General features: G+C 45.7%; 1 protein-coding gene across 1 annotated transcript in view; it reads left to right on the forward strand.

Annotated features, from left to right (window-relative positions):
* The first annotated feature begins 278 nt into the window (after positions 1-278).
* FRMPD3 (FERM and PDZ domain containing 3) overlaps positions 279-24,957 on the forward strand; it is a 66,799-nt gene continuing 42,120 nt past the window's right edge. Inside the window, exons 1-5 of the mRNA XM_012750796.2 lie at positions 279-459; positions 3,885-3,987; positions 7,105-7,150; positions 19,135-19,239; positions 22,979-23,086. Coding sequence (XP_012606250.2) covers positions 312-459; positions 3,885-3,987; positions 7,105-7,150; positions 19,135-19,239; positions 22,979-23,086 — 510 coding nt within the window. The 5' untranslated portion in view covers positions 279-311. The remainder of the gene's footprint in view (positions 460-3,884; positions 3,988-7,104; positions 7,151-19,134; positions 19,240-22,978; positions 23,087-24,957) is intronic.

The following is a 24,957-nucleotide window of genomic DNA, read 5'->3' on the forward strand; positions in this document are numbered from 1 at the left end:
TTTACATTAGGCTTCTTCTGGAGTTCCAGTATCTTAGAGGAAGAGCCCTACTCTAATTGCAGGCTCATGACACCCGTTTCTTGGCTCTAGCCCTGAAGACAGTGGCTTCTGCTTTCTAGATCCTTCTTTCTCCAATCTGAAAGATGAAGCAATCATCACCTCTGTTGATTCCAAAGGATGCAGGAAGCTAAGCTGTGAACTCCTGGCTGCTAGGGCCGGAACCCTAACGAATGTCCCTCCCCGCTGGTTCTGAGGTTTAGTTCCCTTTGCATCTTGTTTTGCTCCCATCTTCCCTTTCCCCCAGTCATGTGATGCAGGAAGAGAGCGCAAATGATATGGAATGTGAGCAGCTGCCAGCAGAGATACTTCGACAAGTGACCATTCACCGAGACCCTATATATGGCTTTGGCTTCGTGGCTGGCAGTGAGAAGCCTGTGGTGGTTCGATCTGTGAGGCCAGGTATGTGTCCCTCAGAGTGTCTCCTAGCCCTGACTCTTACCCCCCAGCACTCACATATCTGCCCAAAGAGCAGACCTTCCAAGTGTTCCAACTGTGTTGCTGAGGAATTCATGAAAAATGGGTGAAGACTTGCCCACCAATACCTGTGGGGGGAGCTGGCCTCTTAAGACTGACAGACACAAACCATTGAGGATGCTTGGGGCCCTAGAAAGAGGCTGCAATTGATTGTTTAATAGAATCTGGGCCTTAATAAAGCTTCCTTTTGCATAGAACATTCATAGAAGAGCCATAATGCTTTGGATGAGAAATTACCTATACAATTCAATTCAACAAGTATTTATATATTGCCTACTCTAAGCCTAGCAATGTTGTAGGGAACTATAAGACACAGTTGTTGTTCTCAACCATCAACCAGCAGGCTGTGGAGACTTGGACTTACTCATTAAATAAGTCTGCCATTGAAGGCCAGACTCAGGAGACAGCCAGAATCAGGAACCAGATCTGTCCCCTGTCCAGGGGAGAGAAGAATGAAACCTCTGAATGCCTGAGTGGTAATGACAACATCTACCATTGTTTAAGCATCTGCTATGTGCCTTACATCATCTTGTTTAATTCTCACAGCCAAGCCTGCAAGGTAAATAAGTAATATCATTCCCATTTTACAAATGAGGAAACTGAGGCATAGAGGAAGAGAAGTGATTTGTCCAGAGTCCCTCAGCTAGGAAGCAGCAGAGCCAGGGTTTGCACCTGGGCCTATGTGATGCCCTGTAGGGCAAGTAGGGCTTGAGTGGGACCATGTGGGCTGGAATGAGCAAAAGCTCCACCTAAAATGTGAAGCCCTGGCATCATGAATGAAATGGGAGAGGGCCGAAGCACTGTTTTGTTTTGAATCTGCTAGGCATTGACAGAAAAGACAGACAGAAAGGAGCTTTATTCCTGACTTGCTGGGCCTGAGGCCTTAGATGTTTACAACAGTTTCTCGCTCAGTCAAGAGAAGCAGCCGGAGTACAAACTGGTCTTGCAGAAATTTGATGAATTTTGCAATCCTCAAAGGAAAAAGCTTTCTCTTCAACTAGAGGGCACAGAGAAAAAAAATAATAATTCAGTACAGGAGTTCGTGACTGACCTAAGGCTCCAGAGGCAGTCATGCAGTTTGGCAAAAGGGTTTTGAATCTCTGATCAGAAATCAAATTTATCCTGGGAAAGATAAAACTTAGCAATAGACCACCGGGAGCCCCTGCTTTAACTTCAAATGGGACAGAATTTGCACAGCTGAAGGAAGGCCCCAGGCCTAGGGAGGGTCAGCTGCAAAAGGTATAAGAATGAAGAGGAAGGAATTAGAGGAGTAAAGAGGAGAAAGCACCAGGCAAGAGGCACAGAAAGCCATGGGACTGGCAGGCGCAGCCCTAAAAAAGACTCGGGCTCATTCACATTGCTACTTCTGGCCCAGGTGGCTCCTGAATGCAGAGGACTTGTTTGGTTCTTTATTTGGGGCCCTAAGGAAAGACAAAGAAGCATCCTACAGAGGAGCAATTATGGTTGAACAAGCCAACAAGCCATTCGTGAAAGCAGTAGTAGACTGATGTTACCAGATTCATCAAAGGGCCAAGGTCCATGCGGGAATTCCATGAGGACCTCTTCCATTAGAAGGAAGAAAGGGAGGAAGTGAAGGATGAAGGAAGGAAGGAGGGAGGAAGAGATGGAAGTGGGAGGGAAGGAAGGAAATAGAGAGAGACAGAGAATGGCCCCCACCTAAGAGATTCCATTTTTGGCAGAAGTAGATAGAGACAAGGATGAAACGAGTTGAAGGAATTGTCCATTAGAGGATATAGTAATTGCAATTTATTCAATTCTTACCAACACCAATCAACTCTTTTAAGTGCTGTACATTCATCATCTCATTAATCCTCTCAACCTTCTTCTGATGTATAGGTACAGTTACTTCCCCATTTTACAGATGAGGTAAGAGAGACTCAGATTAAATGTCTCACCCAAGGTCATGCAACTAATGAATTGCAGATTTGGAATTAGAGTCCAGGTCTGCTTGGCTGCAAAGAGTATACTCTTCACCACCATACTCTTCTCCTAAAGTCACTGTGCTGACAGACTTGGCCTCATGTGTTGGGGGCCATTGCTGCTCGAGCAGTGAATCCTTCTGGCTGTGCTGGCATAGCCATCCTCAGCACACAGGCCCCATGCACCAGAGCCACTGAGCTGTGCTCTGGAGTGACATATTTGCTGTGTATGTTCATGTTTTTGGAATTTGGGCAGCATACGTCTTTGTGGAGAGTGGGAGATGTTGGGATCTGGCCGTTTAAAGTGGACACAAGCAAGAGTCAAGGCTGGTTTGGGAGTAGGACATGGTATTAACCATTTCTTTTAAGTTTGAGTCAGGCTGGATCTGACTTTTCAATATCCCCGAGTCTCTGAAAAGCTTTTCTCCAAGAAGATGTTGCATAAACATCAGAGAACGGACAGCCTTGGGGTAGCCCTCTTACGCCTACTCTTGACCCTAGCCAAGCAGGAATGGCCCTCAGAGAGGTCTGCTTTCTTTCTTAACCTTGGCAGTAGAGATGGGAAGGAGAGAAAGCAAATATCCAATTGCCCAGGGGATATGTACCTTGTTCCTCTCATTTATTTGACAGTGGCATCTCTCAGTGTTGAAAAAAGAAATAAAACCCTTTAGGTCTCTTAGTCCATCCCCTGTCTCCAGGCAAGTGAATGCCTATCAGGGGTCCTCAAACTACGGCCCACGGGCCACATGCGGCCCGCCAAGGACATTTATCTGGCCCTCCAGGTGTTCTGCTGCCTGTCCTGCTTAGCAGCCTACTCGTCCAGGGCCCACAGTGCGCATGTGTGGAATGTGCGCCACCCTCTCCAATGGCCCTCCAACGGTCTGAGGGACAGTGAACTGGCCCCCTGTTTAAAAAGTTTGAGGTCCCCTGGCCTAAATCATTCCAGACCAATAAATATGAGTAATATTCAAGTAAGAAGATTCCTCCACCTCCTCCTGTCACCTGTACCACCTCCAGTAGTCTGGAAGTCATTCCTTATGCCTGAGCAAATCCCTCCTATGAGAAGGAAGTCCGTGTTCCTTTTTAGAACAGAGCCAGTAAAGCATTTATTGACTTCCTCTGAGCATGAGGCCTGGGCTTGGGTCCTTTTGCTTCCATAGCACACCCAGCTAAAGGAGGTCCACTCCATTCTCTTTCTTCATTCCCCTGCCCTCTGTCTGCCCTAGGCAGCAGTGGCAGCAACAGCAGAGAGCTCGCCCAGCACCCCCCACCACCACTACTCAGCCTGCATCATCTCCCTCCCGCAGGCCACAGCACCCGCTTCAGCTCTCGGGCACTGGGGACTTGCCCAGACTTGTGCTTTCCCAGCAGTAGCCCTAAGCCCTCATGCCTCTCTCCTCTCCTCTGCAGGAGGCCCCTCTGAGGACAAGCTCCTGGCTGGTGACCAGATTGTGGCTATTAATGAGGAGGACGTGAGTGAAGCCCCCAGGGAGAGGTTCATAGAACTCATCAGGTAACAGGGGCCTCTCAGGCCTTGGCAGGAGCTGAGCAGGGTTGCCAACCCTGTCTCATCAGTGGCATAGGGCTATCACTGTCCTCCCTGACCCTGAGGGAAGATTATCTTCCCAGGCAAAGAAGCCCCAGACAGGGCTGGCTACTAAGAACCTTAGGGGCTAGACGTTCAGGGTCACTAGGGGCCCTCAGACATCCAGGCTTAGCCTTTTCCAATGGTGTGAATAGACACAAAGAAGAACCTCCTAGAGCCTCACCTCCACCTCTCTCCACCCAGCTAATCTCACCCAAGCCCCTTCGTTTTTCAGTTCCTGTGCAGTGGGACAGACCAAGTGGCTGATGAGAATCCAACATGCCAGAACACTCTGAGATAAGCAAAGTGCAAGCAAGACATTGTTCCTGCTTCCTCCTGATCCTCCCCTACCACCCAAACACACACACACACACACACACACACACACACACACACACACACACACACGAAGAAAATCAAAATCCCTGGGCAGCAGGTTGAGGAAGGGAACTTGCCATTTTGGATTCTGCCCACTGCATTTGTGACCCCTTAATGACTCCCCCTCCCCCAGATGAAAGCAGGTGAGAGAGAAAGGGAGTGTTGGGGGACCACCCACTCCACTCTCAGTGGAGAGTAATCACATTGCCTTTGCCCTTCCCTTACCTCTACACACATTGCACACACACACACACCGTACACACTCCCCTACCCCTCCCTCCTATACCATACACTCACATCACATGCACACACCCTGGCATAGATTAGTTGGTAAGGAATGAGAGAATAGAGGTGAAGGCTCTAAATTCCACAGGCTAACCTGAGTTTTGGATACCTTGGCTATCTCCCTCCAAATGAAACCATGTGCATGTGCCTGCGCTCTCTCACCCCGCCCCCCAACCCTTGCTAGCCTCACATAGTCTGGCTCCATCTCTGCCTCCCTCTCCTTCAATCCTTCTTGGTTCAGAGTGTTTTCATGCCACTCACCTTTGTGGGGCCCCTAAAAGCCCATCTGGTCTCAGATCTCTTCCTTTGCCTTCAAAGGTAGACTTCATATTCTGCGTGTGGAACAGCGCCCTCTTACTAGCCCTGGAAGGGTTGGAATGCTCCTTCTTAAGTCCAGAGGTCTTCCTTGGCGTGCTTCGCCTCCAGCTCAATACCTTGAAATGTGTCTGGTCCCTAATGACTTTGACTTTATCTCTTCTCCAAGTTCAGTTGTCCATTGCATTTCCCCACCCCCTGCCTTCCCCCCTTCACCCTCCATTACCACACTAATATGGGGTAAGTTCTTTCAACTCCATCAGGGCATGTTGGAGCTTTTTCAGCTTGAGCTCTTGGAAGTCACTGCTTTGCTTCTAGTGGATATCTTTGTGCCTTAGAATGAGGTAGCCTGATTTTGTGAGGGAGTCTGGAGCTCCCGCAGGGTTAAACATAGCTCACTCTTTTGATAACCTCAGGGGCCCATGTGTCATTCATTTATTTATTCATTCATTCAATAATAAATAAATTCATTCATTCAATAATAAATAAATAATATTTATTATTAAGTGTCTACTATGAACCAGGCACTATTCTAGGCACTGAAGATACAGCAGTAAATAAGATGGACAAAAATACTGGCTTATTGAAGTTTACATTTTAGTGAAAAAAGACATGCCATAAGCAGTAAACATGATAAATAAGTAATTGTATAGTATATTAGTGGTTGTTAAATGTTATTGGAGAACAGAAAGTAGATACAAGTAAAGAGGATCAGGGGTGCGGGGCACAGGGGTGCAGAATGCAGCTTTAAACAGCAGGGCTAGCGTTGGCCTCATTGAAAGGGTGGCATTTGAAGAAAAACTTGAAGGAGGAGAGGGTGTTGGAGAAAGAGAGAAGAGCCAATGCAAAGGCCCCGTGGCAGGAGTGTGTCTGGCATGATTGAGGAACAAGGGAGAAGCCAGTAGGTCTGGAGTCAGGTAAGGAAAGGAGATCATTGTAAAAGATAGGTCCATATAATGGAGAGCCCTGTAAGCCACGACAAGGACTATGGCTTTGTTCTAAATGAAATGGGGAGAATGGCAAGGGCTGGAGCAGACAAGTCACATAATGCAACTTATGTTATGCCCCTTCCCTGTTCAAGACAAAGGATTTTCCTTGGTGTTTTCCCTAGAACACAACTCCTGACTTCTCCTGGGAACTTTCCAGATCCTGGGGTGATTGGTCCCTGTAGTTTGCCTTGCCAAATGTGGGAAATGCTCAAAGTCCTTGAGCAGAGGGCCGTGGCATTTCTTGAATACCCAGAATCAACTTCTGGGATTGGCATTTCTTGAATACCCAGAATCAACTGACTCCATTTCTTGAATACCTTTGTTCCCGTGAACATTTGAAAAAGGCCAACAAGGAGAGGGGAAGCTCCTTCAAGGCAAACTATTTCCATTTCTTTTAGTTCTTTTAAACAATTATGTATTCCTGGGAGAGCATTTTCATACCTCACAGCCTCTTTGATCATTGACATAATTTTTGCCGGAAGAATTTCAAATTCTTCATCCTTTTGAATATTTGCTATCTGGAGAGTCTTGGCTTCCATCTGTTGCTCCCTGGCTCTCATTTTTTGGTCCCTCAATTAAAACAAATCTGCTGAGCATGAGTCATGATGACCAAATGACCTCCTTTGGGTTTTTCCTTTGAATTTCTCCTCTTGCTTAAATACCAAATTACCAATAATCATCGTACATGGTTCCCAGGACTCTCTGACTTTGAGTTCCATAATTCAGTCCTTTAGTTTTCCTTGAGAATTTTCTGGTCTACAGATAAAATTGCTCCTAAGGTTTGGGTATTTCTACAGAGAGAATGTGAGAAGGAATACAAAACGAAGACCTGAAAAATGACAACCACAGAGGTAATGGTAATGCCATCTTCAGATGCCTGTGCGAACCTATATGGATGGTTTGTGTCGGCCTCCACGAATGATGGGATGCAAGGCATCCGTGCAGATTCTCATATTGCCCTCTGTCCTAATCCATATACCTGAATGCAGCCCAGGGGAAAATTCTGGTGTTGCTTCTTGTACTAGATGAATACCTAGTGCATGATACACTACTCTCCTGTTCCCTCTTTTCTCTGTAGGAGCGCTAAGGAATTCATCGTTCTTACAGTTCTGCACACTCATCAGGTGAGTGAGCCTCTTTGCCATCTGTCCTTCCTCCTCACCGAGAAGAGCTGACCCTATATTGCAAAGCAACAGAAGTAGGGGGGAGAGGGGGAGTCAGAGACTAGGACCAACATGTGAGCCAAGGAGTAGACTTAAAGAATACTCTCTAAACATCATGTCTGTTCTCATGTCTAAGGCTGAGGATTTTGAAGGCTGCCTCAGTCCCAAATATATTTTCTGCCTCTTTTTGGCTGTGTCCCATTGAAATTTACCTATCCAGTGTGTCCAGCTTTCATAAAGTCCTAGAAGATGGTGCGTGCTAATATTATCCATTCATTCATACAGATATTTACTAAGTGACCTACAATGTATGAGACACAGCACTATATGTGAGGAAATTTAATAGAAAATTGCTGGGAAGTACAGTTGGACAAACAGGTTCATCTTTGTCCTGTTACAGTCACGAACTGTGTGACCTTAGGTGAGTCAGTTCTCTTTTCTGAACGTATTTTCTCCTCTGTAAATTGAGAGGTTTAAAGAGCAGTGTCTCCTAAACAAACCTGATCATAATAGTCACCAGGACTACTTACTAAAAGTAAATATCTCCAGGCCCTTCTTCTCAAGGGTTGGATTCAAAAAGCCTGGTGTCCATTACTAGGTTACATCCTTATAGCAGTCTTAACTCACATGTGCAAAACTTCTATGTGCAAAACTCAGAGCTCTCCAGCCTATCTGTCCCTTCCTCGAATCTCCAAGACCCCTCTGTGCCCCAGCACTCAATAACCACAGGAGAGGTCGCATCTGTTGTGGGCAAGGACATGAAACCAGGGGAGGCTTCATAGAGGAGGCTGCACCTGAGCTGAACCTTGAGGAATGGGGCAGGATTTCCCAGGCAGAGATAGAGGGAAAGCTTTTCCAGAGACAGATGATATTTATGTGCAAAGCCAGGGATAGAGCACAGGTGCAAAGCATGGGCTCACCAGTCTGGGGGATGGGGTTCAAATCAGGCGTGGTTCAAATACCTGCCTCTCCCCATAGCCCCCAGCCCTCTTCAGTGCCAGTGTAAACCTCACACACACACACTTGCACACGTACACACTCACACATACATACACTCACACACATAGACACTCATACATTCACACTCATATACTCACACAGTACATTCACACATACACTGACACACATACACACATACACATATACTTACATGCACTCACACGTGCACTCTCTCATACACATACACACAATGCTCCCAGGCAGATGGGCCTTTCTCAGTTCCAATTCTCTGTCTCTGGGTAAACACCTCCATTGGTGTTACCAAAAGTCCCCTCGTCCCCATTTTACTGGACATTTGCAGTTGCCTAGTGGGCAGTCAATCCCCAACTCCCTAATCTCCTGTCTCCCCCCAAAACATGCTTGTTGTATGGTTAGAATTTACTAGTCCAATGAAAGACCCAGTGTAGATTACTCTGTTAATTTGGCCTCCTCAAAAGTCACTCTTTGCAGAAGCCTTCCTTGATTCCCCTTTCTGAAATAGCATCTACCTATCACTATCTCCTGATACTGTTTCCTTTTTCATCAGAATGTTATATTTTTTTAACTTTTCTTTTGAAATCATTATAGATTCACAGGAAATTGCAAAGGTAGTACAGAGACATCTCATGTACCCTTCACCCTGTTTCTCCTAATGGTTACATCTTACATAACTATAGTACAATATCAAAACCAAGAAATCAACATGAATTAAATATATGTGTATAGTTCAATGTGAATTTTATCACATATATGGGTTTATCTATCCACTAACACAGCCAAGATACTTGATAAGTCTATCACCAAAAGGATCCCTCATGTCACCGTTTTATAACCACACCTGCCCCCAATCCCTGACAACTACTAATTTTGTTCTCCATTTCTGTAATTTTATCATTCTGTAATATTATATAAATGGAATAATATAGTATATGACCTTTTGGGACTGGCTTTTTTTCACTCAGCCTAATGCCCTTGAAATTCATCCAACTTATCACAGGTATCAGTATTTTGTTCCTTTTTTATTGCTGAGTGGTATTCCATGGTATGGATGTACCACATTTTATTTAATCATTCACCAACTGAAGGGCATCTGGGTTGTTTCCAGTTTTGAACTACTACAAATAAAGATGCTATAAATGTTCGTGTACAGGTTTTTGGTGAACATAAATTTTCATTTATCTGGCATAAATGCCCAAGAGTACAATTGCTAGGTCATATAGTAAGTGTATGTTTAGTTTATTAAGAAACTGCCAGGCTGTTTTGCAGAGTGGCTGTACTACTTTACATTCCCATGAAATACTATATTTGTGTGTTTATTGTCTATCTTCCTCATTAGAATGTCAGCTCTGTGAGGGTAGGGACTGTATTTTGTTCCTGCCATATCCCCAGCACCTGGCACAGAGTAGACACGAATAAATATTATTGAAGGAATGAAGGAAACTCAGCTTCTGTCCACCAAAGCAACCCCAACTAAACTCAACCATCCAAACATAGGTTTGGAATGAAGAGCCTGACACTCCTCCCAATCTCTGTCCCAACTTTCTGATCCCAGTGCCTCCAACACTCCCTTGCTTCCCAGTTCTGATGCCTCCACATGTCCTATCCCACGGCCCCTTTGCCATGGCCAGGCTGCTTTCCTTCTCCTCCTTCTTAGGTACATTTCCTTCTTCTCCTCTTTTCTTTGCTACATTTCCTTCTTCTCCTCTTTCTTAGGTAAATTTCTTAGATCTTACTTCCCTGACTTTTGTCCTTGTACTATTCCATATCTCTTCTAATACATGTCTATTTTCTTTAAGACCTGGCTTGATACTCAAGTCTTCCAAACAACTTTGCCTGACTACCCTTAATGAGAGTTTCTAATCCACTCATTCATTCATTCATCAAGCATTTATTGAATGCATACTATTCCAGGCACTCTTATAGGCTGAGAATATAGCAGTGCACGGGATAGAAATGGTTCTTGCCCTCACAGAGCTTACATTCCAGTTCTTGGCCTTGTGCTGTCTAAACTTTTGGATCATAGAAGTGGATGAGCACATGTACACAGGGGAGACAGTCAAAACACTGTACCATAGGTGCCAACCAATCAGAATATAAGTCAATAATAGCATTGGAACAGAGTCTTGAAGGCCACCTGACTGTGTTAGGTGTTACCCCTTTATCTACATTTGTAAGGAGGTCCAGGGGAGAGGTCAGGTGGCACCCAGGAAGCTTAGGGCAGTGGCTATTTACCAATTAGTGAAAGAATCCATCATTATTTTACAACCGGTGTGGCCAAACCATTGCATCCTGACAGAATGTCAGTGTTGCATCCACATACAGTCCATCCTCATTACTTGCATATTCCATGTTTGCAAATTTGCCTACCCCCTAAAATTTATTTGTAACCCCAAAAATCAATACAGCGCTTTCCTGGTCATTTGCAGACATGTGCAGAGTGTGAGAAATTTGAGTTGCCCAATGCACACGTTCCCAGCCGAGGTCAGACAAGGCAACGCTCCAGAGGCTCTGCGACCATACCACCCTAAATGCACCCAATCTCATCTGATCTCGGAAGCTAAGCAGGGTCGGGCCCTGGTTAGTACTTGGGTAGGAGAGATGACCAGAAGATGGAGACAATAGGGGCAGTGCCGTGTAGTATAAGAAACAAGCACTCGTTAGGGAGCCAGTTGGAAGGGGTCCAACTCTGGCAACTGTGAGTGGGGCAGCCTCAGGCAAGTTACTTCACACTTGTGAACCTCATTTTCTCCTTGTGAAATAAATATAGAATCTTCCAAGATGAATTGCCTTTGGGATTTAAGATCATAATCTGTGAAATATTGGGGCCACAGTTCAGTATTCACTAATTCACTGTTCACGGTGACTTTATAGAACATAACTACCATGAGTAACAAGACTCATCTGAAAGAATCTTCTCTCTCAAGCTATCAGGAAAGCTTCTTGAAGACCTCCAACATATGTTCAATGTTATACCCCATGCATCACAGAGAATTGTACTGTGTTCACAGCAGGCACTTGGCATGTCATGGATGCAAGGAGACTGCTGCCTCTTACTGAACTCTTGTCTTGTTAAATCTTGATTACCACTTCTTCTAGAAGACAACCTTCCAGTAGGTCCAGGATATGGTCCAGGAATCTGTATTTGTAGTATGATTCTTTTGATCAGCAAAATTTAGGAAACACTGGACCAGACAACCTCTTAGACTCCTTCCAGCTTCTACATTCTATGGCTGATAATGGTCTATACCTCCTCCTATATACCATAGTTCTTAACCCTGATTATACATTAGAACCACCTGGGAAGCTCTTAAAAATATTGATATTTGTACTCTAGTCCTGACTAATTGAATTAGAAGCTCTGGAGATGGGGCCCTGGTGTTGCTCTTTTGAAAAGGCTCCCCAAATGATTCTGATATGTGGTCTCTTTCAGATGACATTTTCCTTTTAACAGAGGGACTCATCATGGCAGACAGTTGGGGAAGTATTTTCAGGGGTACAGGAGTCCTTTCCCAGGGCCCTTCAAAACATACCGCATAGACAGCCACTTATTAAGCTTCTATGTATTTAAGGATGTTCCCTAACCTTTGAATTACCAATTATTCCCCATGATTATCTAAATATTCGTTAATTTTGGTACCCTTAGACATTGGCACATATTAGATCCTCAATAAATATTTTAAAATAGATAAAGTACTGGGCTATGACCTAGAATGACCCTGGCAAAGCAAGCCCAGACAATCTCTTCAAATGAAACCCTAGTTTTCTGGTTCTGAAAGCTTAGCCTGTACTCAAAAAGCCTGAATCCCCTCTGCTTGGAGTCACCTACCCAGAAAAAAAGCCAAAATAATGAGAACACCTGCAGAAACACTGGTTTTCTACAGAGCTTCTTGGGGTGTAATGCTTGGCAGATCGTAAGTACTCAAACCATATTTGCTGAGTTAATGAACTAATTATTGATCTTTAATTAGTAATCAACTAATATTTTATGTTGTGCCTACTATGTGCTTGATGTAGGAGAAGACGTGCTAATATAAAATGTCATTTCTGCTTGTACAACTTTGTTGGGGAGATGAGCTATGACAGGGTGGATTAACAGTACTATAGGGAATCCAGGGAGGGAAATGGAAGAGTTAGAGAAGGATGCACAATAAAGGTAGAATTTGAACTGAGCTTTAAAGAAGAGACGGCAAAAAAATAAGTAAATAAAAATAAAGAAGATATGGCGTTTAGCTCATCTAAAGGGACACTGGGGGCCCTGAAGGGTGGGGATGGGAGGAAACAGCATGACGTGAGTCCAGGAGTAGGAACAAGCCCAGTGTGTGCAGGGAGCTGTGGACAGAACCACCAAGTGCAAAAGAAGGTGATATTGGAGATCGGCACTTAGAGAGTCGAGTGTGGCTTGTGGGGGGCTTTGGAAGTCAGCAAGAGGACATATTCATCTCTAGGCAGTTTTGTCTGCAGGAAGGAAGGCACCCTGGTTCCCTTATCAGTGATCTGGTGAAACCAGGATAGCCCTCTATTGTCCTAGACATCCACAGTGGTTGCTAGGGGAATTGATTATGAGTAGGCTCAGGTGTCAAAGACAATGAGCCAGCAGGAAGGTGAATCAGGAAGCAAAGCTTCAGGAACGTGAGTTTTGCTGCTGTTGGGATGGCCGAACAGTCTAAGGCACTGCGTTCAGGAACGTGAGCTTCATCCTTTCACCGTTATCAAAGTGGGGCCCTACCTTTCACTAAAACGGTTGGCCGTTTGACCATATACCTGCCTTTCATCAAGATATGAGTGATCACAACGCTGACATCTGTACCAATACAGCCACCCAATTAAAAAATCACCAGCTGCTGAATTCAGCCCTGAGGGGTAGGCAGACTCTCTCTTCTATTCCTTATTTCACCGAACTGCTTCAAGGGGTATACAGTGGCCCCAGAGGTACTTAACAATTCTAGTCCTGGGTTTCAAGCCAAAATTCATTTTAGCCAGAAAGGATGCCTGTTGCAAAATGAGACTCCCAGCTGCTTGAAGGCAAAATAGGGTCAGTGAAGAGCTCAGATGTCCCAGCCTTAAGGCACTCAATTAATTTATGCTTTGTGAATCAGGACATCTTCCTGGGCCCCACTCTCCCAGAGACTCTTACTTTTCAAGTCTGGTATGGGCCTAGGCATCTGTTTTAACAAGCACTCCTCAGTGATTCTTACCATCAGGCAAGTTTTAGAAACAGTGGGTTGGTGCATGCTAATGAGTTAGTGCAGGGATCAGCAAACTTTTTCTGTAAAGGGCCATAGAATCAATATTTTAGGCTTTGCAGGCCATATATGGTAGCACAAAAGCAGACATGGGCAATTTATATAAATGAAGATCATGGCCGTGTTCCAATAAAGCTTTATTTACAAAAACAGCTGGTGGGCAAGATTTGGCCCATACAGGCCTATAATTTGCTCACCCCTAAAGTGTGTTTGTTACCCCTCCCTGGTACCACATTCACATTTTGACCAAAGCCTTCCCAATTCTCAATATTTTCATTCAAAGGAATGACCCTAATATTAAGAACTTCAGGCTCCACAGCCGAGCTTTGAAGATGCTTTGGAACAGGGGGACCTTTGGGAGCCCCCTCGTATCACACTGCAAGGCAGGCCTCACCTGTGTCTAAGCATAAGGCTAGACATGACTCTGTAACATCTAGCAGAGACCAGCTGGCAATGAGTGAGTCATGATCAACGATCAAGGCTGAAGACTGAGAACAGAATGGAGTCTTAGAGACCAACAGGACAAGGGTCAATGAGGAATGAAGCACAAACAAGCTGAAAATAACTCTGAAACAGACACCCGGAAATGAATTGTAATCCCTGAAAACAATGGCAATTCCACTTCCTCCTTTGTGGTTTGCTCCCATAAATATTAATATCAGAATCGTGGTTTGCAGTGGTACCAAGAGTCTCTAGGGCAGGATCTAATCTCAGATGTGGGGTAGGGATAGCAAGGATGTTGTCCCCTCCACTGTGGTGAATACATAAAAGGATACCAGTTGAGATTCTGCTTCATTTGTTGGAATCCATCACATAGGACCAAGGTAGAACCAGAACCAGTGGATGAAAGATCAGGAAGGGACTCCCAGCTTCAGCTTGCTGTAGAGGCATAATCACCCATGCAAGACTCAGGAAATCTGGGTTCTGGTTTTGGCTCTGCTACTCAATTATTTTGATACTTTGGGTAAAGTATCTTCCTGGGCCTCTGTTTCAATGTAAAAGTGAAGGATAGACTGCATGGCCCATTCAAGTCTCTAGAGATACTTCATTCCACATTGTGCCATGGAGGAATCTGAGGGCAGATGATCACAGAGAAGAGAGAAGGTGACTGTCAGGTAGAATGAAGATTCCACCTGCCTCATGTTTGTGGCACATTGGTGGAACTTGCGATGACTGTAGAGATGGAGTCAAGCAGAGCTGCCTCAGCGTGGCTATAGATCTTTCTATCTTGCCCCTTCCTCTTGCTCCTGCCTCAGCCTGCAGACCCTGCCCAGTATCAGAGCACCTGGCTATGTAACACAAAGGCATTTATCGACTCCATGAACAATCAATACTGTAATCACTTTCTGCAGCAATCTCCAGCACTGGATTTCATTGTGCTATATCATCTGCTGCCAACAAATTGCCTCCGTGGCTCAGGGTGACAAGCCTAGGGTTCCTTTAGCTCAGTGGTTCTTCTTCTTGGCTGCACTTTTAAATCATCGGAGGCTTTTAAAAATACCAATGCTCAGGCCCCACCCCTAGGAATTCTGATATAATTGATCTGGGGTGGGGCCTGGGCTTCAGGATTTTGAGACGCTCCTCCAGTGTTTCTACTATGCAGCCAGGACTGAGACCCACTGCTTGAGTTTCTGCTGGACTCAGGTGGAACACGTGGCTTTTTGCAATCTGCCCTCTGTGGGGAATGCCATTGCTGGCTCCGATGGAGAACACAGCTGGGACCAGGGCCCAAGATGTGATAAGGATGTTTGTTTCTGATGTGTCTTTATCTTATGGCCCTGCCCTCCTGTGGCTGATCTAGTAAATGAATCTCAACTGCAGTGTAAATGGACGATAATAGCTTAATGCATTGCCTTCCCAGCTGGCAGGGACCTTCAGGGCCTTAACACAAAGGAATTCCTGATTGTAGGACTCACAGGCTCCAATGGCAAGGCCCACAGAGGGAGGTGGTTTGAAGTACTCCCACCCAAACCTGTTTCGCTCCCCAGTCCTCATCTCAGCAAATGGCAACTCCATTCTTCCAGTTGACCCTCTCTTTTTCTCACCCCCCACATCCGTCCGTCAATATATCATCTTGATTCAGTCTTCAAAATATATACATAATTTTTCAACCTGAGAAAGCTGATTGAAAAAAATTAAAAAATATATATATGCAGGATTCACTCACTTTTCATCTTTCCCATTATTACCATCCTAGCCCCAGCCTCCATCATATTTTAACCGTATTATTGCAGTTAGACATTTTTTTTTTTTTTTGAGGCAGGGTCTCACTCTGTTGCTTGGGCTAGAGTGCCGTGGCATCAGCCTAGCTCACAGCACCCTCAAACTCCTGGGCTTAAGCAATCCTTCTGCCTCAGCCTCCCGAGTAGCTGGGACTACAAGCATGTGCCACCACAGTCCGCTACTTTTTCTATTTTTTGTAGAGATGGGGTCTTGCTCTTGCTCAGGTTGGTTTCTCATGAGAACTCCTGAGCTGAAGCAATCCTCCCGCCTCAACCTCCCAGAGTGCTAGGATTACAGGCGTGAGTCACCAAGCGCAGCCCCTTCCTGTTTTAATAAGGTCAGATTCTAAACTCTTTACTGTTCTTTCTGTCCAGAAACCTCTTTCTCCAGATAGCCTCATGGCTGTCTCTTCCTTACTTCCTTCAGGTCTCTACTTAAATGTCCCTTCCTCAGAGAGGTCTTCCCTCACTATCCTGTCTAAAATAACATCCTACAATCCCAATTCTGGGTATCCAAAAGAATTGGAGGCTGGGCACGGTGGCTCACACCTGTAATCTTAGCACTCTGGGAGGCCAAGGTGGGTGGATTACTCGAGGTCAGGAGTTCGAAACCAGCCTGAGCAAGAGTGAGTCCCTGTCTCTACTATAAATAGAAAGAAATTAATTGGCCAACTAATATATATAGAAAAAAATCAGCCGGGCATGGGGGCGCATGCCTGTAGTCCCAGCTACTCGGGAGGCTGAGGCAGCAGGATTGCTTGAGCCCAGGAGTTTGAGGTTGCTGTGAGCTAGGCTGACGCCACAGCACTCACTCTAGCCTGGGCAACAAAGCGAGACTCTGTCTCAAAAAAAAAAAAAAAAAAAGGAATTGGAATCACTATGTTGAAGAGAGATCTACACTCCCATATTCATTGCAGCACTATTCACAATAGCCAAGATATGGAATCAGCCTGAGTGTCCATCAACAAATGAATGGATAAAGAGAATGTGGTACATATGCAATGGAATACTATTCCGCCATAGAAAAGGAGGAAACCCTGTCATTTGTGACAACATGGACGAAACTGGAGGACATTATGCTAAATGAAATTAGCCAGGCACAGAAAGACAAATACCACATGACCTCACCTATATGTGGAATCTAAAAAGCTCTAACTCATAGAAGTGTAGGGAGTAGAATGGTGGTTACCAGAGGCTGGGGTAAAGGAGGGAATGGGAGATGCTGTTCAAAGGGTACACAGTTTCAATTAGACAGGAGGAATAAGTTTTTTGAGATCTATTACACAGCATGGTGACTATAGTTATAATAATGTATAGTTCAAAATTGCTAAAATAACCCCCCACCACTGCCATACTCACTCACTCATCCTCTTGCGTAGTCTCTTACCCTGCCTTATTTTTCCTCACAGTCCTTAATTGCTACCTAAAAGATATTTGTTTATTGTCTGTTTACCCCCGCTAGAAAGGACACTCCATGAGGCCAGGGAGTTGCGTTTGTCTTGTTCACTGCTCTATCCCTCATCACCTGGAACAGTGCCTGGCATGTAGTAGGCTCTCCGTCAATTTGTCAAATGAATGAATAAGTGTCCCCAAAGATATGAGGATGCCCCTCAGCTTGGCTCCTGCATTTCCTGGCTGCTGGGCTGTTTGGAGCTCAGCAGGGGCTTAGAATCCAAGGAGCACCCAGGAAAGGCTTAGTTTCCAGTGATTGCTAATCATGCTTCCCACTGAATTTGTGTGCAACTTTTTGTTTTTGTTATTTTTTCAAGATAGGATCTTGCTCTGTCACCCCCGGTAGAATGCATTGGCATCATCACAGCTCACAGCAACTTCAAACTTCTTGGCTCAAGCGATCCTCCTGCCTCAGTCTCCCAAGTAGCTGGGACTACAGGCATATACCAATACGCTTGGCTAATTTTTATTTTATTTTTTTTTGTAGAAATGGGGTCTTCCTCTTTCTCAAGCTGGTCTCAAACTCCTGGCCTTAAGCAATCTCCCTGCTTCAGCCTCTCAAAGTGCTAGGATTATAGGCATGATGAGCCACTGGGCCTGGTGTGTAGGCAACTTTTTTTTTTGAGACAGAGTCTCACTTTGTTGCCCAGGCTAGAATGAGTGCCATGGCATCAGCCTAGCTCACAGAAACCTCAAACTCCTGGGCTCAAGCAATCCTCCTGCCTCAGCCTCCCGAGTAGCTGGGACTACAGGCATGCGCCACTATGCCCGGCTAATTTTTTTTGTGTATATATATATATATATATATATATATATATATATATATATATTAGTTGGTCAATTAATTTCTTTCTATTTTTAGTAGAGACGGGGTCTCGCTCAGGCTGGTTTCTAACTCCTGACCTTGAGCAATCTGCCCGCCTGGGCCTCCCAGAATGCTAGGATTACAGGCGTGAGCCACCATGCCCGACCAGGGCAACTTTTTAAGAACTAAAGAACCTAGCTGATTATTTGGGCATTTCTTTCAGAATTGATAAACAAAGTGGTGCAGAGCCTAGAACTAGAAAGCCAGAAGACCTGGGTTAATGCTCCCACATCTCTATTCCCAAATAGTGTAGCAACTGTAGATAAATCATGTTTGTGTGCTAGGTCTCCTTTCTCCCACATCTAAAATAATAACTGTTATGTGCCTTCTTTTTAGGGGCAGGGCATATCTGTGAGCTAAGACCATTTCTGTAAATTATTTGGGATTCTTATATTCAGATGTAATAAAAACCACTATTTAGATTTGTCTCACATTAAGAAAACCAAATATATAAAAATTTTGGTGGCTCACATCTATAATACTAGCACTCTGGGAGGCCGAGGTGGGAGGATCACTCAAGGTCAGGAGTTCGAGACCAGCCTGAGCAAGAGTGTGACCCCGTTTCTACTAAAAATAGAAAGAAATTCTGTAATCCTAGCACTCTGGGAGGCCAAGGCAGGAGGATTGCTTGAGCTCAGGAGTTCAAGACCAGCCTAAGCAAGAGTGTGACCCCATCTCTACTAAAAATAGAAAGAAATTAGCCAAACAACTAAAAATAGAAAAAATTAGCCAGGCATGGTGGCACGTGCCTGTAGTCCCAGCTACTCAGGAGGCTGAGGCAGAAGGATTGCTTGAGCCCAGGAGTGTGAGGTTGCAGTGAGCTAGGCTGACGCTATGGCACTTTAGCCCGGGCAGCAGAGTGAGACTCTGTCTCCAAAAAAAAAAAAAAAAAAAATTCAGTATATGTCATTACTAAAGAATTTTTTGCAAACTCCCCTAGGCATAGAACATTAATAATAGGATTCAGTTTATTTCAATTCATGCCCAACTTTTTCAGAACACACCAATCATATAGGGAAGCACTTAGCACATTGCCTTATACCAAGTAGGTGATCGATACTTATTTATTGACTCCTTAATCAGTAAGGCAAAGTGTACCTGTACTGGGACATCTTAACTCTGACATGACAATGGTCAGGTTTTCCCCACGGATAGACAACTCACCAGCTCTCTGTTCTTTTTCAGTCCCCCAAATCTGCCTTCATCAGTGCTGCGAAGAAGGCCAAGCTGAGGTCCAAACCTGTGAAGGTTCGATTTTCTGAGCAGGTGGCAGTTGGACAAACAGATGCAGTAAGTGCGGCTTTGGCTCTCTCCCCTCAGCCCTCAGCCAGAATCATCCTGGCTGTTGAGGTCTCCCTGTGGGGCTACTCAGGGTGCACGGTGGCGTTCTGAATGAGTTGCAGTGGGAGGGTCCTGGTGCTGTGGGTGGGGTGGGGGTAGTGAGGGAAGAGGAGTGTGTGAGATCCAGAAAGGCCCTGGGCATTGAGAGGAGAGAAGGAATACTATCGGTTCAACCAGGATCCTCCTGGTCCTTAGAGAAATTTCCATCCCTGACACAAAATAGCTTACACCCAGAGCAAGTGCTCCATAAGCATCTTTTGGCTACTTGATAGAAATAGGAAGGAAGTGATGGTTTTCTGGTTCCAGGGAACGAGTGGCTGCTGAAGTTGAGCTCTCTTTACATCTAAGTGATCCTGCAACCCCATATCTTGACTGGAGAAGACTGCAGTGATGGGTGAATCTGCTTAGGGCAAATGATACAGACTCTCATCAAAGCACCACGTTTTTATTAGGCACCTACTGTTTTCCCAGTGATGGGGGGGGTCAAAATAAATACCTGTTCCCTGCTACTGGATACCTCTCAGCAACGTTGGGGCGGGGTACCAGTGGTTCAGATTGAATGTAGAATCCACCAGTGGGTGGTATGGTTTTGAGGAGCAGGCAATGTTTACCAGCCCATGCCATGCAGCTAATAATGTGTGTGTGGGGGGGGGGGGGGTCCTGGCCAGTTGTAGTATTTCTCACTGCTTTGTGGGGTTTACATGCAGCAAGCTGTCTGCTCCAGATGTGCAAATAAGAAGATATGGGTGGACAGCAGAAAGATGTGTGTTCAGCAGTCATGGGTCCGGCCGAGAGTCCCCCAGGAATCTGCGGAAGTTGGTGACATCCCAGTGAGGGTGGAGGGGATAGCTGGAACTGACAGGCACTTGTGTGCTTTTGCAGGCTATGGCAGGCACGGCTGTCAGGGGGGCCCTTGGCATTTACGTACGGAGGCACAGCTGCAGTTGTTGAGAGAAGCTAGCAGGACCAGATTGAGCAGGGAAATCAGCAGGATGCCAGGCACTTCTGTAGTTCTTTGAGGCAGAGTCATTGAGAAGAAGGGATAGAGAACACAGGTGTCTTCCATCGCTATTTCCCTGACTCTCATCCCAAGCTCAGCCCATGCCCTCCTCCTTCTCTGTACAGAAGGCTGGCAAGCCCAAGGGACTACAGGACCCCACTGGGCAAGCTGTCTGAATCATTGGTGCCTGAGATCCATGTCAATCCTAGCAGAAAAGGTTGAAAAGAAGTGGGGGTCGGTAAACAGAGAGGAAAGGGAGCAGTATGGAGTCCGTGCAGAGCAGGGTGAAGCAGATCCTGAATTCCAAGTCACCAAGGGGACATTTGTGTCCTGAGCCCTTGAAAAGCCAGAGGACATATGACTTGAATTTGGAAAGTATGGACAGGTGCATCCTATCCCATCCCAACATTGCAGAGTAATCAATCAAGGCCTGGCCACCCAGTGAGGAACTCCCTCCCCTCCCCTCTCTTCGTCTCCCTTCCACTCTCCCTTCTCCACTCTCTCCTCCCTTTGCCATGGCTCCCCTCTCCACGCGTCACAGCTAGGCCACAGGCAGACTCAAGCCCCCACTGCAGTATAATCTGAACACCAATGTCCCAGAGTAGGTAGGACCCACCCAGAGTGGCTTCTCTTTCTCCTGGACACGCCACCAGACATGGTGCAAGGCTCTTGTCTGGGAGAGAGACAGACATCAATCTTCCCACTCTTGCTGTGCTTAGGAAATTACCTGATGTTACAACAGCACCTCTGCCGCCAGTGTGGACCATAGCAGCCTCATCACTGGTCCGGACTGGGGGCCTCCAGGCCCAGGTGACTCCGGGCTGTCCCATCATCCCTTTCCCTTTGTGTTCCAAGGCTTTATTAAGCAGCCAGAACAAAAATAAATCCTGTGGGCGTTCCTTGCCAACTCTATTTTTAAGCAAAATCAATTAAGTAATTATCTGAGTCCAACCCAGTGTGCTAAATAAAACTTGCCACCGCTGCGCGTCATCAGCCCAGGGATCCAGGGCCTCTGGGCTTAGCGGGAGCAAGGCATCTCAGGATCACAGAGAGGACCAGAGAGTTACACCTTTTCAACTTTATATCCCATCACTTCCCACTTTGGCTTGACCCCAGCCAAGCCTGACTCCTGACTCCTCACCACCAGCAACCCACCCCAGGAGGGACTTGCTTGTTCCTGTTTCCATGCTTTGTCCTTGATCTGTGACAGTTTCTAGAACTGGACTGTTGTTTTCCGGCTTCTCTAATAATCCACATCTACCATCTCCTTCAAAATCAAAATCTAATTTGCCTCATCTGGGAAACTTTAGCTGTCTTGTACCTGGTGGTTTGGTTTTCTAATGTGTGTGTATGCCAGGTCACTATAATATAAGTGTAAGACTGGGATCATGTTCTCTATTTTTGTTGTATCCCTCATGGGGACTTAGCATAGTGCTGGGTATACAGTAGAGGCTCAATGAATGCCCATAATTAAGGATTTTGGCCATCTATGTAGCTTTCTGGTTTCTGCAGAACTGATGGGTCAACCCAGGGAAATGTAATCATTCAAATAAGTACATATTAAGCACCTACTGCTCATTCATCAGCAGCCATTTATTGAGCACCAACTGTGTGCCAGGAACTCAGTTTAGTATTGGTACTACGAAGATGAATAGGACATAGTTATTGTGCTCTGAGTTCTCCATTTGATTCTGAAAGACAAATATTCTTCAAAAATATGCTAAGAGCACTGTGAGAAGTTTGTATAAATTACTATAGGAATGCATAGGAAGACCAGGTCCATGTGTCTGACAATCACGTGGGATTTTGAAGGATGAATAGGAGTTTGCCAAGGAGGAAAAGAGAGAGGTAGTGAAAACAGCCTTTATTTAATGAATTTTTACTGAGAACTTAACATACAGCACTCTATAAGTCAGGAAACCTCTGAGCAAGGAAAACTTTTGCTAAGGAGTTGTCAGGTGCTCAGAAAGAGGCCTGGCCAGTGATCCTCAGTCAGGGTCAGTACTGCTCATGCCTAGAGACGTTTCAGAAATGGCTGAGGGTGTTTTGAGTCATCCCAGAGATTTGGTGTGCTACTGGCATTTTGTGTCTTGGGATCAGAGATGCTAAGTGTCCTGAAGGGAGTGGGACAGTCCCTGAATGATGAAGACGTGTCAGAGGTATGGAGGCATGAAAGAGGCATGGGAACTGGGAATGGGAAGACATGACTCTGGAGAGGTAGGCAGGGGCCAGGTCACAAAGGGCCTAGGATGCCATAGGGGAGGGGGAATGGCAGAGCAAAGGCATCGATGGCTTGCGAAGTGCCTGGTGGGAAAGGACGTATCAGGAGGTAGAATCAGATGAGTGAGGTGTGCTCTGAAGGAGGCCCTTCATCAGCCTTTCAGGGAGTGTGTGATGGTCTCTGTGGGCCAAGGACTGCTCTAACCTGGGGCGATTTGAACCACAGTGGGTGCACCATGATTTTAAATGAAGGGTGGATTTTTGACATGGCCCAGTGTCTTCTTGGGGAATTTGGTGCCAGTCCCCATGTAGCATTATTATGACCTGCTCTTTGCTCTGTCTCTTTGTCCTCCTGCACCTTTGGCTCCCTGTCCCTTTCACCTTTTCTCTCTTCCTTTCCACACTCTTCCTCTCACTTCCCTCCTCCTAAATGAGCCTCTGTCTTTGTTCTTTTCTGCTTGTTCACAGAAAATGATGAAGAAGGAAGCTCTCCTCCTCATCCCCAACGTCCTGAAGGTTTTCTTAGAAAATGGGCAGATCAAATCATTCACATTTGATGGCCGGACCACTGTTAAGGTACATACAGAGTCTCCTCTCCCAGGCCAACATTGACCCCTCCAGAATACACACAGCTGTTTGTCCCGTGTTCCTCTGAGTCTACACATCACTGCTTGCTGCCAGAGCAAGAAGGACTTTAGCTCCCAATGCTCGTGAGCACAAGGCTGCAAAAATGCAGGCCTCAGATGAGGATGGTGGTAGAAAGTTGCATGTCCAACTATGTGCTAGTCACTATCAAAACTGTGTGTGTGCGCACATCTGGGCACATGGGCACACATCTACTTGTGAACTGTTTTGTATTCATATTACACAGGGTCCTTCAGGAACTTAGGAACTAAGGAATGTGAAGATCATTAAACCATTTATAATAAGCAAAAGTGATTTATATTGATACAATGACACCTACGCAAGTTTACACACAGAAATAAACAAACACAATCTCTTGAGAGATTAGTTTAGCCAGGCCTTGCTTTTTAAATAACAACCAGATCTTAAGCAGTGAACCAAGATTTGAAAAATCCAGCCGTAGCCCCTTTGGCTGTTCTTTTCTCAGGAAGAGCAGTTAGTGAGCTGTGATTCTTAACAGCTCAGCCAGGCGTCTGTAAGTCGTAGTGATTCTCTTAGTCCTGAGGAGTAGAGGCAATGATACAATTAAGTCCCCAGATCCACTCTGTTCTGGGACAGAAATATCCATTCCTGCTCCTTCTGGACTCTCTCCAGAAAGACAGTGGGTATTTTGGGGCCATCCCAGTGATTTGGTGTCTCAGGGTCAGACATGCTAAGTGTTGTGCAGGGAGTGGGACAGCCCCTGAATGATAAAGAATTGTCCTGCCCAAAGTGCCAGTAGCACCCTCATTGCAATACACTGTGACTAAACCATGTTGATTGAACCAAGAATTTCTTTGGAAGGCTTAGGCCTGGGTGGGTCCCCTAGGGGACCTAGGATGTTCTCCTTAGGGTGCCATGGGATGGTCTCTGGGCTATTGAAGGTCTCAGGCAATGGGAAGGGGCATTGAAACAGAAATAAGCCACCCAAGGGGTGTCCAAATATCTCTCGTCCAGATGTGGATATCTCTTTGTATCAGAATCCTCCTCACTGTTTATTCATGGGTTGGTATGTCCACTGTAGATTCTGTCCCCACACTGAGTGTTTACTGCCCTCTCTTTCCCCTTGGAGGCTTCTCCAAGATTCTCTCACTTTATATCATCACCGCCAAATGTGGCTTCCAGGTAGCCCCAGCCTTCCAGGACTGCAGTGTTCCCCTCTCTCGTGATCTCTCTCTGACTTCAGGAAGGGTGTACTGGCTATTTATTGGGACTTTGACAGGCTGCCAAGCCACTTGTCCCAGAGAGGTACCTGGGTGAATTGACAGCCTGGCACAGGGGCTGTTACACTTGTAACACCAGTTGGCAATCACTGGCTTGGCTGTCCACAATCCCAACGCAGCCGAACTGCAAAGAAAACCTCATCTGTCCCTGACAGAGCTCCAGCAACACTGGCGCCTCTGTGACTACTTGGATAACACAAAGAGATGCTCTCAAGTATTCACCAATTTCCAGCCTAACATTTGAATGGCTGAACGTCTTTCAGTGTTCACTGGGGGGCTTGTTTGGCAACCCTGGTTGTAAGGGAGCTTCACACTCCTAAGCCTTTGGAGGCTGAGAGATGCCAACTCCATGAATACACACACACACACACACACACACACACACACACACTGGATCCCGGTGTATAAGCCAAAGTCACAGCAAATAGGTGGCAGAAATCTCAAAACTGACATTTGGGCAGCCCCCACCAATATGTTTCCAGACACCCTAATATTAAAAGTAGGGCAGCAGAGCAGACGGAGCGAAGAAGTAGTCAGATTTATGACTGTACACAAGACACA

This window comes from Microcebus murinus, chromosome X (assembly GCF_040939455.1).
Source record: "Microcebus murinus isolate Inina chromosome X, M.murinus_Inina_mat1.0, whole genome shotgun sequence".
Classification (NCBI taxonomy): domain Eukaryota; kingdom Metazoa; phylum Chordata; class Mammalia; order Primates; family Cheirogaleidae; genus Microcebus; species Microcebus murinus.